The following is a 15,531-nucleotide window of genomic DNA, read 5'->3' as shown; positions in this document are numbered from 1 at the left end:
GGAGGAGTTACTAGACATAGTTTTATCTAACAACTATATTACACTTGACAATATCTTATACTTGCAAAAAGTTGGAGTTGCAATGGGCTCTCCACTAGGGGCAAGTTTTGCCAACCTAGTTATGGCCCAATGGGAAAACGAACATATCATGAACAAAACACACATAAAAAATTTATTGTACTATTACACAAGATTTTTAGATGATATTTTTGTCATAATTAAAGGTGATGAAAATACATCTAAAGAATTAACTTACTATTTGAATAATACCACACAATTTTTAAAGTTAACTTCTAACTACAGTGAAGATAGTATTTCATTTTTAGATATAGAACTTAGAAAAGATAATGTATACAATAGTTATGTGAGTACAATTTTCAGAAAGGAGACTTATTCTAACAGCCTATTACATTTTACCAGTTGTCATCCACATTATCAAAAAAGATCAATGGTGAAAGGACAACTGGTAAGAACTGCTAGAATGACAACCCTTGATATAGACTTTCACACTGAATGTCAAAAATTAGATAAGATGTTCCAGAGCAGGGGTTACCCACATGATCTAGTTTATGATTTGACCAATGAAATTAACATCAAAAGAAAGAGAGGAATATATAAACCAATCCTTGATATAGCACATGTAGACAATGAGAGAAATCATGAAGTATTAGTAACTAATGAAAATCAAGGGGGAGGTAGTTACACCAGCTACAGTTTCATCACTCATTATAGTATTAATGCAGAAGATTTAAGGAAAATTATTTACAAGAATTGGGAAATTTTGGAGAATGATCCAAATGTAAGGAAAAGACTTACAGAATTCCCTAAATTAATTTTCAAAAGAGGTAGAAACACGAAAATGATCTTGGAACATCAAGTTAACAAAACGTTAAAGAATCCAGGGATGACAAAGTGTTTGATGTGCAACTTTTGTAAACACATTGACATGGGATGGACATTCAGTATCCACAACGTTAAATATACCATTAGAAGGAAGTTCAATTGCCAATCTAAAATGATAGTATACATGGCTAAATGCCAACAGTGTCAGGCTTTCTATATAGGTAAAACTATACGAACACTTAAAGAAAGAATGTATGAACACCTATATAGAATAAAATACAGTAAACTAGACAACGCATTGGCAAGACATACAACAGAACATGTAGGACACAATTTTAAGTTTCGAGTTATTGATCAAATCATAACAGATGAAAGAGGTGGGCCAGATAGTCTCCTTTTAGAAAGATTAGAACTTATGTAGCAACTTACGACGCATGCATGTGCCTATCCAGGCAGTAACGAAATGTCCTCGAGTCTTTGTATTTTAAGGTGAAAGAATTTACAATTTCACGATTAGTAAGTTCCTTATACACACATATATATGCAATTTTAGGAGCTTAGGTTAAGCATAATGTAAATAATAACAATATTTTTAGGTTTTATTTTAATTAATATTTTATACTTGCAGAATTAGAATAGACGGGTCAATATAAGCTGTCATAGACCCGTCATTATTGGGGTTCAGTAATTTATAATGCAGGTAACACTGTATTGCACTCGCTATACCACGAATGCATTTTACTGTCAAACCTTACTCTAACTACAAAAGACAGTGACATGAGGTGAACCGGACAACAAAGGTCACTAGCATATGTAATGTACGTATTTTAAACTTTATAAACCTTTTTATTAAGGTTTTTATGTACATAATGGTTGTAATATCAAGTTGATGTTAGGTTTAGACAGACAGTAATACGTTCTGTTAGGACAACACACTTTAAACACCTACAAGAAGGTGTCTTAGTTTAGTTTATATATGTATCAACGCAGTTTATGCAGAGCGCATTTATGATACAGAGGTAATACTTTGTTGCAAGGATTGAGATTGTGATACAAAGTATCCACATAATGATCGGGTGACCATAAAATACTCATGGTTTGAGGTGACAAATGCATATATAACAAAGATCTTAGTTGTAAATTTTACTGTCATCATTTTTCTGTAAGTATTTGAATGTTTACAAGGAATTTAACATTACAGAATTTTAGAATGTTTAGAACCTTAAAGGTAATTTTATTCTAAGGCGTCTTGTATAGCTTTTAATACGTGACGTCATGAAATGTTATAAATAGACTGAAGTGGTGGAGTTTGAAGTGTTTGAAAATGTTTTCGAATTTATGAAAACGAAAAGCGTTTACTTTTTGCTGTTTTAATTAACCAAAGTGTATTAGAGTTGGTATCACTTAATAAATATTTTTATTGTTTAAACAACAAGCTGCTGTGCATTTTGGACATTACAGTCAGTGAAGGAAGCCAGGATCAGCAGCACTACTCGGTCTGTTTTCTCGTGGCTTATTCAAGGTTTGGTTTCAATGGATTTTGGGTTTGTCTACCCAAAAATGTCGTCGTATAGCAATCCGACTACCGGAGTACATAAAAAACGCCAAGAAAAGGATAGAGAAAGGCAGTCGAGATCCAAAACCGATGACGAAGCTTCTCCTAAGCCAGTCGCCGGTTCACCAGTACTCAGTGAGTCGCAGGCCTCTACCGACACCCATGTGGAGTCCGGCATGCCGCAAAATACTCAAGGTATTGGACCGATGGATGTATCTCCCTTGGATGGGTCCAAGCCGCTGAGCAGGCACCGGCTTCTGAGGGTGTATTCAGACCTCAACATTTTTATATCAAACCGACGAAACCTGCAAAACCAAAGGCAAAGACACCTTCTAAAACTAAAAAAATGATGCCTGAGCCATGTGCACAGGACTCTATGCCTAAAAAACAGATGATCAAAATGGCTGAAGGCCTTATTACCTTGATCAGGGGTACCCATCCCCCTCCAGATAAGAGGCCTAGGCAAGACACTGACTATGAATCTTCAGATCAGGTTTCTATTTCTTCTGATTCCTCTTCTGATCAGGAATTATCGTTACCTCCCTATGAGGATTCTGATGCTGAGGAGTCAATTCCATCTGTATCTCCTCCTGAGGATTATTCATTTGGAGAAACCTTGCATACTTTGAGGAAGCATTTTCACTGGGAGAGTCAAGACTTCTCAGAATCAAAAAAGAGGATCAGGGATTTCCTTCTTCTCCCTCAGCACAAGCCTTTAGCCATCCCCCCTGTTTTAGACATTGTGGATGATGTGTTTTCGGAGTCAAGCCTGATCCCTGACTCCTTACCTCTGACTCCCAGTAAGCCTGACAGGTATTACAGGGTCCATTACTCTCATAAATTTTTATTTAGAAACCCTGCTGCTGATCCTGAAACTATTTCACAGGGTCCAGAGGGAGTTAAGGCCTCAACAGCAAAAACCCCTACCCCCTCCAACAGAGATTCAAGGGCACTGGACAAATAGGGAAAAAAGGTTTATACATCTGCAACCTTGGCAATCAGGGCCTTAAACTGTCAATTTCATATGCTTAAGTACCAACGACATGTTATGGGATTGCTGAAACAAAAAATGATATTGATTTCAGAATGTGCAGAAAATAAGGAATTGCAGGAATTATTGCATGCAGCTGAACAAGTTGGAAAGCATACTTTACAATGTGGTTTTGATTCTTTAGAGGCTTCCTGCAGGGCCGCAGTTACTGGATCTGTGATTAGGAGGCATGCCTGGTTAAAGGAACAACATTTGCCTGATCATATTAAACCTAAGTTGCTAGATGCACCTTTACAGCATGATTCTCTGTTTGGTATTAAGGCAGAAGAGGTTTTAAAGAAAATGGAAGACAAAGCTAAGTCTATGCAAACTGTTAAAGATTTCTTACAAGTGCAGCCACCTAGATTCAGTAGACACTGGCCTACAAAAAATTGTTCCTTTCCTGTGTCAGACAGAGCTCAAAGGGGCAAATCCAGATGCCCTAAGGGTTCCAGGTACCAGGCTCAAGACTCATACAGGTCAAAGCAATGGGGCGCATCCACCTCCAAATCTGAAGAAGATAAAGCGCAAACCTACAGAAAGCAATCCCAATGACTTCTCTCTGCCTACACCAAGCACTTATCTTTTGGCAGCACCCATAGGGGGAAAATTAGCACTTTTTGCTCAAAATTGGCAATTAATAACCCAGGACAAGTAGGTACTAAACATCATATTAGAAGGATACAGATTCCATTTCCACACTCTGCCAATGACAAATGGTTGGCCAGATCTGCCAAAAAACCAATGGGCAGAGGCACAGAAACAGGTTACGTCCCTCATGGATATGGGGGCCATTCAGACAGTACCAGAACAGGAAAAAGGACAAGGTTTTTATTCAAGACTGTTCTTGGTACCCAGAAAGGACAAGGCCTGGCGGCCAATACTGGATTTATCGATTTTGAACACATACCCGGACATTCCAAAATTCAAAATGCTCACTTTGCAACAGCTTCTGCCCATGCTGGGCAAGAATGCTTGGCTGGTGACTTTAGACCTAAAAGAGACATACCTGCATGTCCCAATAAGACAAGTCATGCAGAAGATATCTCAGATTTAAGGCTGGTAATGCATTACCAATTCTCTACACTGCCCTTTGGCTTATCTACTGCGCCCAGGGTCTTTACAAAGTGCCTGGTACCAGTAATTGCATTTTGCAGACAAAGAAGTATTCAAATATATCCTTACTTGGACGACTGTCTTATTCAAGCAGAGAACAAGGACACTCTTCTACGACACCTGGCGTTTGTGAAAAGGCTTATAACTTGCCTAGGGTACACAATAAATGAAAGGAAATCACAACTGGTACCCTCTCAAAAGATAGCATTCCTGGGTGCAAGCTTGAATACAACTGCCAAAATGGCTTACCTCACGCCAGACAAACAAAGGCAACTGACTACTTACTTCAAATGATGGCAACAAAAACCCAGTCTTCTGCAAGACAAATTCTGCAGGCTCTGGGCTTCATGGCATCCTGCGTCCTACTAATTCCATATGCAAGAGTGCATAGGAGGAAACTTCAATGGTACCTAAAACGTTTATGGAGTCAACATTCACACAGTCTGGAAACAATGATTCCTCTAATCCCCTGCCTGCAACAGGAGTTTCTATGGTGGGCAGAGGCCTGTCACCAAAACATGGGATGGCCCTTCACTCTACCCCCTGCCAGCCAAACCTTAACTACAGACACATCAGATTATGCCTGGGGGGCCCACATGGCAGGAAGATGCATTCAGGGCATATGGGCACCAAGTCAAATGCATCTACATATCAACCAGAAAGAGATGCTAGCTGTTCAAAATGCCCTAACAGCCTTCAAGGACTTACTTCATCCAGGACAACTACTGATAAAGACAGACAACACCATGGTTATGTAGTATATAAATAAACAGGGGAGCACACACTCATACCCCCTTTGCAGATTAGCCATGGCACTGTGGGACACAGCTTTGACCTACCAAATAAATCTTCATGCTCAATTCCTGCCAGGAAAACAAAACACTCTGGCAGACGATTTAAGCAGAAACCTTATGGATCCTCACGAGTGGAAACAAAATCCACAAGTCTTCAGCATGATAACAGAGAAATGGGGGAGCCCATAGACCTATTTGCCTCTCCTCAAAATTATCAACTGAAAAGATTCTGCACAAGGACTTATCACAGACAAGCATGGAAAGTGGACACCTTATCCTTCAGTTGGAAAAACCTATCAGTTTACGCCTTTCCTCCTCTGCCTCTTCTACCCAAGGTCCTCCTAAAAGTCAGACAAGAGAAGCCAAAGATGATATTAATTGCCCCGGACTGGCCCCGCCAATACTGGTACCCAATCCTGAGGAACTTGTCTCAATACCCAGCTTGGACCTTGCCTCAAAAACCACAACTACTTTCCCAGCAAAACAATCAGATCCTGCACAATCAACTACAGACTCTGAACCTGGCAGCATGGCTAATCCTGTAATCATACAGATGACACCTCTCAGTAACGCTGTGATGGATGTCATTTTGGAAGCCAGAAGGCTTAGTACTAGAAAATCTTATGCTGACAAATGGAAGAGATTCTTTGCTTGGAATCAAGTGCAAGGAACTGATACAGCAGAACTGCATATTCCTCAGATATTACAATACTTAACTGAAATACTTGACAAAGGCCTATCGTTCTCATCAATCAAAATCCATGCCTCTGCCATTTCGGCTCATTACAATACAGAGCCACCAGTCTTTTCTCATCCTTTACTAAAGCAGTATCTTAGAGGAGCCAAAAATGTAAGGCCTCCTAGAAGATCACCATTACCTGCATGGGACCTCAATTATGTGTTGGAAAAACTCACCCTGCCTCCATTTGAACCAGCTGTTACTGCTAATATAAAGTTCTTATCATGGAAGACAGCTCTGCTACTAGCAATTACTTCAGCAAGAAGAGTTTCAGAGCTACAGGCCCTCATGGCTGTAGAGCCTTTTATCATATTTTACCCAGACATGGTGTCTCTGAGGACAAATCCTATTTTTATGCCTAAGGTAGTTTCCAGTGTGGTTCTTAACCAAACAATTCATCTGCCAACTTTTTATCCAAATCCGCAGAACAAAGGGGAGAGAATTCTTCATTCCTTGGATGTACACAGACAACTAAGATTCTACTTGAACAGGACTAAAGCTCTAAGAAAAACTGAGCAATTACTAGTGTCATATGCTGCAGGATCAGAAGGAAAGGCTATCTCAAAGCAGACAGTTTCAAAGTGGATAAGCCATTGCATCCGTTTCTGCTACTTACACCATGGCAAACCTGAGCCCAAGGGCATTAGGTCTCATTCCACTAGGGCTGCAGCTACTTCAGCAGCCTTTCTCAGAGGAGTACCAACCAAGGACATTCTAGAGGCTGCTACTTGGAGTTCTGTTCACACCTTTACAAAGCATTACCATTTGTCTGTCTACTCTAAGTCCAGGGCAGACATTGCCACTGCAGTGCTGCAGTGTCTTATAGCCTCACCTAATGCTGTTTAGCTCCAGCTTCCCAACCATAGCTTTGGGATTCAACCCAAATGTAATGACTGCAACAGTGAAACACGAAGAACATAGTACAGTTGTGTACACTTACCATAAATGTAGATGTTCGAGTGTATTCACTGTTGCAGTCCGGGCTACCCTCCCGCCATCCCCCTGTTGTTCTATAGTTTATCTCTCCTTCTCTATCTTCTACAACCTATGTGGTGTATTTGCTTGTAGATGAAGGTAAAGTTTATATTGATGCATGTATATACATATATATATATATATATATATATATATATATATATATATTTAGAATATTGCTACCTTTTTTGGGGCACCTGACATCGGGGGCAAGAAAAACTAAAGAAAATGGCGTCAGCTGCATGTTTTATACCCCTGACGACCTGATGTCATGGAAGAGAAGAAAGCAACTGACGCAGGACCCAAGACTTTGGAATTCAGGCTGACTGAGGGCAACCTGCCAGCAGATTACCCAAATGTAATGACTGCAACAGTGAATACACTCGAACATCTACATTTATGGTAAGTGTACACAACTGTACTTTTTTTCTCTCACTTCATATTGCAATTATTGTTTATTATACTAATTTATTTTTAATTTCTCTAAACTGGCTAACATTTTTTCTAAATACTAAATCATTGTCATATAACTTATATCCATTTTAACCAATGTTGTTACATTCTGTCTGATTTGGTATAATTATTTAAATGTTTTTGTATTATTTTTGAAGATTGTAAAATGATGGTTATATTAATTATTCTGCTTTACATTCTCTTTTGTAAATTGTGATTATAGGCAACTTTTAAACTCTTTGTAAATCTTTGTAAAAATGTTCTAATCTTTTTTTTTTTTTTGTGCTAATGTTATGGAGCTTTTCTCCCCGGGTCTCCACTGAAAACGGGCTACTTGCCAAGCCGGTCACTACCCAGTTAACAAATGTAAAATAAAATAAATAAATAAATAATGTTCTTAAAATGTTTTTATAATACTTTGGAGCTATTCTTCTGAGCCTCCACTGAAAATGAACACCCACCCAGTCAGACTTTTCCTGTAATCAAATGTCAGTAAATAAATAAATAAATAAATAAAAAACACCAGAGTTAGAACTAAGACTCTTAAATGAATGTTTTGATCTGGTGCAGAACTGCTACTTAATATAGATCTAGTTTCACTGAGAGAGTTCCTTAACAGGTGAATGATAGTTTCTTTCTCTATATATTTATGCTAGAAAAGCAGCTTCTAATTAAAAATGTAATGTAGACTTAAATATGTATTGCCGCCTGTTATTAATGTCTTTGAAACTTCTGCACTAAAAGAAGAGGTACAGAATGAGAATGAGAACGAGAAAGTATGAGGTGACTTATAGTTTTTATGACCACATCCCTAGTAACAATAAATTGCCTTAACATGAAAACAAATTTTTTGAAGCTCACCTCCGTGGCACACAAGGGAATGACCTCTGACATCTGACCTAGAAAACCCAAGATTAAACAGCAGCTCCAGCACTAGAGGATTCTAATGGGGAATGGTGAGAGTGAACAGCTGATGAGAGCATACCTATATGGGGGGGGTAACAGTCTGGCCTGGCCTACATCAGTGATGGCACCTTTTGAAGATAGGTGCACAGTATGCAGTGAATGTTTTAGTGACCTCCATTTGGCTCTGAAAAGCATCATTAATTCATCTGCCTTCATGAGTCTTTTGCAGCAATGTGTAGACCCACAGGAAAAGGTGCTGCAAGCCCTAACAACTGGGAGTATGTATGTCAGCTGCTGAAAGAGGAGTTATGCTAAAAACTAAATAAATTAATAACAAGCAAAATGGTCACACAGAAAAACCTCATAGGCAAAAGCATCAAAAAGATAATGGCCTGTAAGAGTCTACACTGTGTTAATACTTTAAACATCTAATGAAGGAGGCCAAAGGCAAAATGACCCTTTAAGGACTTCTGAATGAACCCTGACTTTTTTGCTTTTTTATATGATTTTATTGAAACATTCAGACCAAAAGAGCCAACCCCAACAGCTATAGACAAAACATGCTTTGCCCCTTTTATGGGCTCATCTGAATAGCATAAGTATGTAGCATGGCCAATTTCTGAAATACTCAACTTTTAATAAAGCCTTAAGTCCATAACATCAGAATGACTGTATAATTTCCCCAAAAGATAACAAAACAGCAAGTAAAATAGTCCTCACAGTCAAAAACTTTGACAAGACTATAGGCAACCGGAGTCTACACACACACAAAAAAAAATCACTGATGACTGTCTGGCTGATAGCCTTCCATGATCAGTACTGCAGAGAGTGGGAATGAATTAGCTGATTGATTATGGGAGGGGATGACGGCTGGCAGCCACTGAAAGGTAAAAGTAATATAAAAAGCAAAAGCAAAAATTGTCATATTGGTTGCTTTTATTTAAAGCAAGTATTTAGAGAAGATGCAAGTACTCAAGATATTTATGGACAGGAGTGATACTGTATATTAAACCAGAATTTGTTTGTGCCAAGTGTGCACTTGCATAATGTGTAGTTTTTTCAACTGTACTTTCTTCAGGCCTTTTACTTAGATTTAATACTCTGAGGTTTTGCATGTATCACTACAAGCAACTGCACACATCAAATGTGAAGTATGCAATTTAATGAGTATAGCTTAAAAAGCAACATATGGTACAGTATCAACAAATGAGCAGTGCCCTCAAATTACAAAAACTTCACTTGTTCATGGGATTTTTTTTAATTCCAGTAAGCAGCAAAAAGTAATGTGAACATTCCTTTCCTGATTTCAATTAAAAACGAAATATTTAGTGAGTTTTCTGATACTCTATAATCTTTATTCCGTAATGCTTTAAGCACAGATAATGAACGTGTCTAACTATACAGCCGCTTTTACTAAGTATCAAGATTGCTCTTTATATTTTTGCAAGCATTTGTTTACTGAGCTTAGCACTGTATTTTTGGCAAGCAAGTGAAGGAAAATAACTTACTGAAACTGGTTCTTTTTTTTTATTTTTCCAAATGCAGATAAAGATTCTGAGACCACAATACCTAACTGGAGCAGTGCGTGACTTTATTACAGAAAAAATTGGAGCCACCTACCTTCAGAATAAAGGAATCAACTTAAAGGAAGCATACAAGGAGACTAACTCCAACACTCCACTGATCCTTATCCTTTCATCAGGTGCATATTTACATCTTAATTCTATAAAATGCACTCTGAAAGGCAGACATTTTCTCATGGTACATTGTTTTTCTCAAGAAGACACATTTGTGTACCAGCATTTACTTAATCTTCAAGGAGTCTTATAAAACTAATTAACATGAATGGAGGACATAGATGTGCTAAATAGATTTGAATAAAGAAATAGGTAGATATATCACAAGAAGGCAGATTGCTGCACTTGAGGGAGGTAGGTGAGGTGAAGAAGAAAGTCCATAAAAGAAGAGCAACATAGCCAAGATTCTACAAAGAAATGCAAACCTGTTTTCTTGTAAATTGTGGCAAATGAGAAATACAGCAAGTAATTCTTGTTGTCGCCCATAGTAGCAAGCTGCTGGTGCAAACACGAAGTGACAAAGTATAAGAAGTGGTAAAGAGCAGTGAACTGGTACCCAACACCTTACTGCCTCATTAAAAGGAGTGGGAAGATGATTAAGAAAAGCAAGAAAATTGGTATATTATGCAGAAAAACACACAAGCACACAGAAAGATCAGTGTGAAGTAAAGCAGGTTGGGGGAAGATGGAGTATTTTTGTTTTGGGTGGGTAAAGGACCCAACAAATGCACACATACACACACACACACACACACACACACACACACACACACACACACACACACACACACACACACACACACACACACACACACACACACACGCACACACATACACACATATATAAAAACATGCGCACACACACACACACACACACACACACACACACACACACACACACACACATACACACATATATATGTGCAAACTTTTTATATCTACTGTATGTATATCTATCTATCTATATATATATATATATATATATATATATATATATATAAAACGTTTACACACCCCTGTTAAAATGCCAGGTTTAATCTGTTAGGGGAAAAAATATAAAAAATAAAAAACGTACAAGATGTTGGTTGCATAAGTGTGCACACCCTTAAACTTAACACTTTGCTGAAGCACCTTTTGATTTAATTACAACATTCTGTCTTCTTGGGTAGGAGTCTATCAGCATGGCACATCTTGACTGGGCAATATTTGCCCACTCTTCCTTACAAAAGCATTCCAAATCTGTCAGATTGCGAGGGCATCTCTTGTGCATAGCCCTCTTCAGGTCACCTCACAGATTTTCTATTGGATTTAGGTCTGGGCTCTGACTGGGCCATTACAAAACTTTAATTTTCTTCTGATGAAGCCATTCTTTTGTTGATTTGAATGTATGCTTGGGGTCATTGTTGCATCGAAAGGTGAGATTCCTCTTCATCTTCAGCTTTCTAGCAGACGCCTGAAGGTTTTGGGCCACAAGTGACTGGTATTTGGAACTGTTCATAATTCTCTCCATCTTGACTAAAGCCCCAGTTCCAGCTGAAGAAAAGCAATCCCAAAGTATGACACTGCCACCACCATGCTTCACCACGGGGATGGTGTTCTTCTGGTGATGTGAAGTGTTGTTTTTGCGCCAAACGTACCTTTTGGAATTGTGGCCAAAAAGTTCAACCTTGGTCTCATCAGACCATAACACATTTTCCCATATGCTTTTGGAAGACTTGAAATATTGTTTTGCAAATTTTAACTGGGTCTGGATGTTTTTCTGTGTAAGAAAAGGCTTTCATTTTGCAACCCTACCCTATAGTCCAGACATATGGAGAATACGGGAGATTGTTGTCACATGTAGTACATAACCAGTACTTGCCAGAAATTCCTGCAGTCTCTTCAGTGTTGCTGTAAGTCTCTTGGCAACCTCCCTGACCAGATTTTATCTTGTCTTTTCATCAATTTTGGAGGAGCGTCCAGTTCTTTGCAACGTCACTGTTGTCCCATATTTTCTCCATTTTGATGACTGTCTTTACTTTGTTCCATGGTATATCCAATGCTGGGGAAATGTTTGCATATCCTTCTCCTGACTGATACCCTTCAACAATGAGATCACTTTGATGCTTTGTAAGTTCTCTGCAAACCATGGCAATTTTCTAAAGTTTAATTATAACTTAATTCATCCAAATATACCACCACCAAATTTATATATATATATATACACATATGTGTATAAAACAAAAAGACAAAACCAAGGCAATCACAAGACTGATTATCATAAAACTCTTCTTTAATAAAAAATAAGAAATAAAAACTTAAAACGGCATTTTTAAGTTTTTATTTCTTATGTTTTTATTTCTTATTTTTATTAAAAAAGAGTTTTATGATAGTCAGCCTGATGATCGACTTGATTTTGTCTTTTTGTTTTTTATACATTTTTTCCAAGTGCATATCTCTGACTGCTGAACAGTATGTTTGCGGATTTATATATATATATATATGGTTCTACCTGACATAATCAACACGCCAGAAGACCGACAACGCAATCACCGAAACCACATAACCGACAGTGCAAAAACACAAAATCCCACATGCCCGACAACGAAATAACCGACGGTACACAAACACGAAACCTCATACACTGGACATACCATAATCACAACAATCAACAAACAAAACACATTCCCTGTCCAAAAACCACACACACAACACAAGCACACCAAAATCCCTACAAACCCACACTAAACCTCACATACACAACTATCTACAACCCAAACCCTAACCCTAAGGTCCGTCACTACCGCACACTTACCTGACCCGCTCCCTAACCCTAACTCACTTAACCCGCCCCTAACCCAAACACAACCACTACCGCACACTTACCTGACCCGCTCCCTAACCCTAACTCACTTAACCCGCCCCTAATCCAAACACAATCACTACCACAGACTTACCTAACCCGCGCACTGACCCTAACTCACTTAACCCACCCCTATCCCCACACACCGTCAATATCCACACTTACCTTACTCGCACTCAAACGTCCGTCACTACTGCATACTTACACAGCCTTTTCCCATGTCGGCATCCTCGGCGTCGGTGTTTTCATCCATCGTGTAGGTCTTCTAAACTGTCGATCTTCTGGGCCTCGCGATTCGCTTGTCGGTCTTCTGGCGTTTTGACTAACTCAGGTAGACCCATATATATATATATATATATATATATATATATATATATATATATATATATATTATATATATGGGTGTGTGTGTGTGTGTGTGTGTGTGTGTGTGTGTGTGTGTGTGTGTGTGTGTGTGTGGATCTACATGATAAGATTAAAAACTCACATAATCGAAAATTATAACACGGAGACAAAAACACTGAACCTTCATTTAAAAAACTCCTCACATAACCAAGAATTTACCCAGGAAAAGGAGGTAGTCAGCCAGCATTTGGGAGTTTGCCCTTTGCCCCACTATAGTACAGTCGCTCAGTTAGTATAATTAGTTGGGGTGCATGGGGCACAGCCCAGCACACTGGGGAGAGGAGGGTGTGAAGCCCCCCACTTGTTTGGGTTCGAAGTGATTCCCTTTGTTTTTTTGTGCTAGTTGGCTGACTGGTTACTTTCCCTCGCCCTCAGTAAATTCTTGGTGCTATGTGGAGTTGGTTAAGTGAAGATTCGGTGCTTTCATCTCAGTGTTATCATTTTCAGGTATGTGGGTTTTTAATGTTGTCAAGTAGACCCATATACATATATATATATATATATATATATATATATATATATATATATATATATATATATATATATATATATATATATATACACACACACACACACACACACACACACACGCACATAGATGTGTGTGTATATATATATATATATATATATATATATATATATTTCATTTATTTCTATACACTTTTTATGTTTTTTTCATGTTTTCTATACCTTGATTGTCCCATCACATGATGGATTATATTTGTGGTTAGTCTCTTGAGCCAAACATATTCGCATGGCCCTGATTTGTTGAGCCATTAGTTCCAGACCATTATGTGTTTCCTTTGTGCTATAATGACACTTTATTTTACATACAAACAGCATGTTTGTCAAGGATTTTATTTTGGGGAACATGTATTATTCCATGGTCCGCATGTTAAACTGATTATTCAAATGTAGTTTTGGATTTGTATCAGATTTTTATTAATACATGCAGTTGTTTATTGTTTAACAAACATTTTATGGAAGGGATTTATATGTAGTTGTTTGGTGTTTCATTATTTTAGAGTTAGTGAGTGATATGCAATAATAATGTTTCACTTGTTATAAAATTAGATATTATCATGGATGAATACACATCTCTTTATTTCTACTTTATTCAGTTCAGTCAATACTACGGTATTCAGGCTGAACATAGATTTTAAATTAATGAGCTGATTCTGTCTTTTAATAATGGTGCTAGGTTGGCTAATATACAACTTCAGGATAGTCAAAAAGTTGGTTTCACTTTAAATGTTGCTATAATTGATTAATTGCGATTGTAATTGTTTAATTTTGCCGCCTTAACTCATATTTAAACAGTGCGGTTTTTATTAAATTTTATCTGATGAAGCGTAGAGGTGTCTACGCGAAAGCGCTCATCTTTTTTATGTCCAATAAAAGAATGCAGTGTGGATTTTAATGATCTTTGGGTGATTATTCAACATCGTGGAGAGACCATCTGTTTTCTTTCACTTTGCATATATATATATATATATATAAGAAAATTTGGCAGTGGTATATTTGGATGAATTAAGTTACAGTTAATCTTCAGAAAACTGACTAACAAATATCAGGACTTTTTATAGATTCATAGGTTCATAGCTATTACACTAGCTGCCATTGGGAGCCATTTTAATCCTAGCCAGTTTCCCCTTTTTGTACTCAAATTAACCTATCCAATTTGGTTTGAGAAAGTCCTTACCCATCCCAGAGTCAATAATTATGTATTACCCCTAATGAAAATAACTGAGATCATACCATAGGTAATTTGAGGGGACCTATCCGTGGGATAAGGCATTTAGGAGCTACCTCTGTCCGTCAGTAGTACTGGGGGCAGTCCTGGGTTAAATTTACTGTTTCCAATCCTTAGATCCAAGTTACAGTTGAATATGGATAGCAATAGACTTTTTTTATGTGAATAGGAAATCTGTTCCAGAGCAGCGGTATCCTCTGGGAGATATACCAGTCCCCCCAAACCACTCTGCTGATGTTGCTGAAGAGGTTTAGATCTCTAGATCAAATATTTTAATGCCATTTGACTTGCTGATGTTTAGTAAATCCATTAGTATTGGGTTGGAGGATGCCTTGTATGCCAAACACAGGTCACCTCTTAGCAGTCTGTAGGATACCAAGTATAGTGACAGGGCTTTTAATCAGTCCATGTAGGATATGTTTTTAAGCCTTGTATATTTTTAGGAAGGTATATTTGTGGACATTCAAATTGATGCATGTGTCTGCACAGATACATGCATGCCAAAGGGGGCATTATATTCAATGATTGGCTTAATGAGGATGC

At 38.0% G+C, this 15,531-nt stretch overlaps 1 protein-coding gene across 1 annotated transcript in view; it reads left to right on the top strand.

Moving 5' to 3' along the window:
* DNAH14 (dynein axonemal heavy chain 14) overlaps positions 1 to 15,531 on the top strand; it is a 2,550,346-nt gene that overhangs the window by 1,720,881 nt on the left and 813,934 nt on the right. Inside the window, 1 exon segment of the mRNA XM_044060213.1 lies at positions 9,957 to 10,113. Within this exon segment, the coding sequence (XP_043916148.1) occupies positions 9,957 to 10,113 (157 nt within the window).

This window comes from Protopterus annectens, chromosome 1.part2 (assembly GCF_019279795.1).
Source record: "Protopterus annectens isolate FY-2018-M chromosome 1.part2, PAN1.0, whole genome shotgun sequence".
In the NCBI taxonomy this organism is placed as follows: Eukaryota; Metazoa; Chordata; order Ceratodontiformes; family Protopteridae; genus Protopterus; species Protopterus annectens.
Note: the sequence above shows the minus strand (reverse complement) of the source record. Positions and strands in the feature narration are given on the sequence as shown.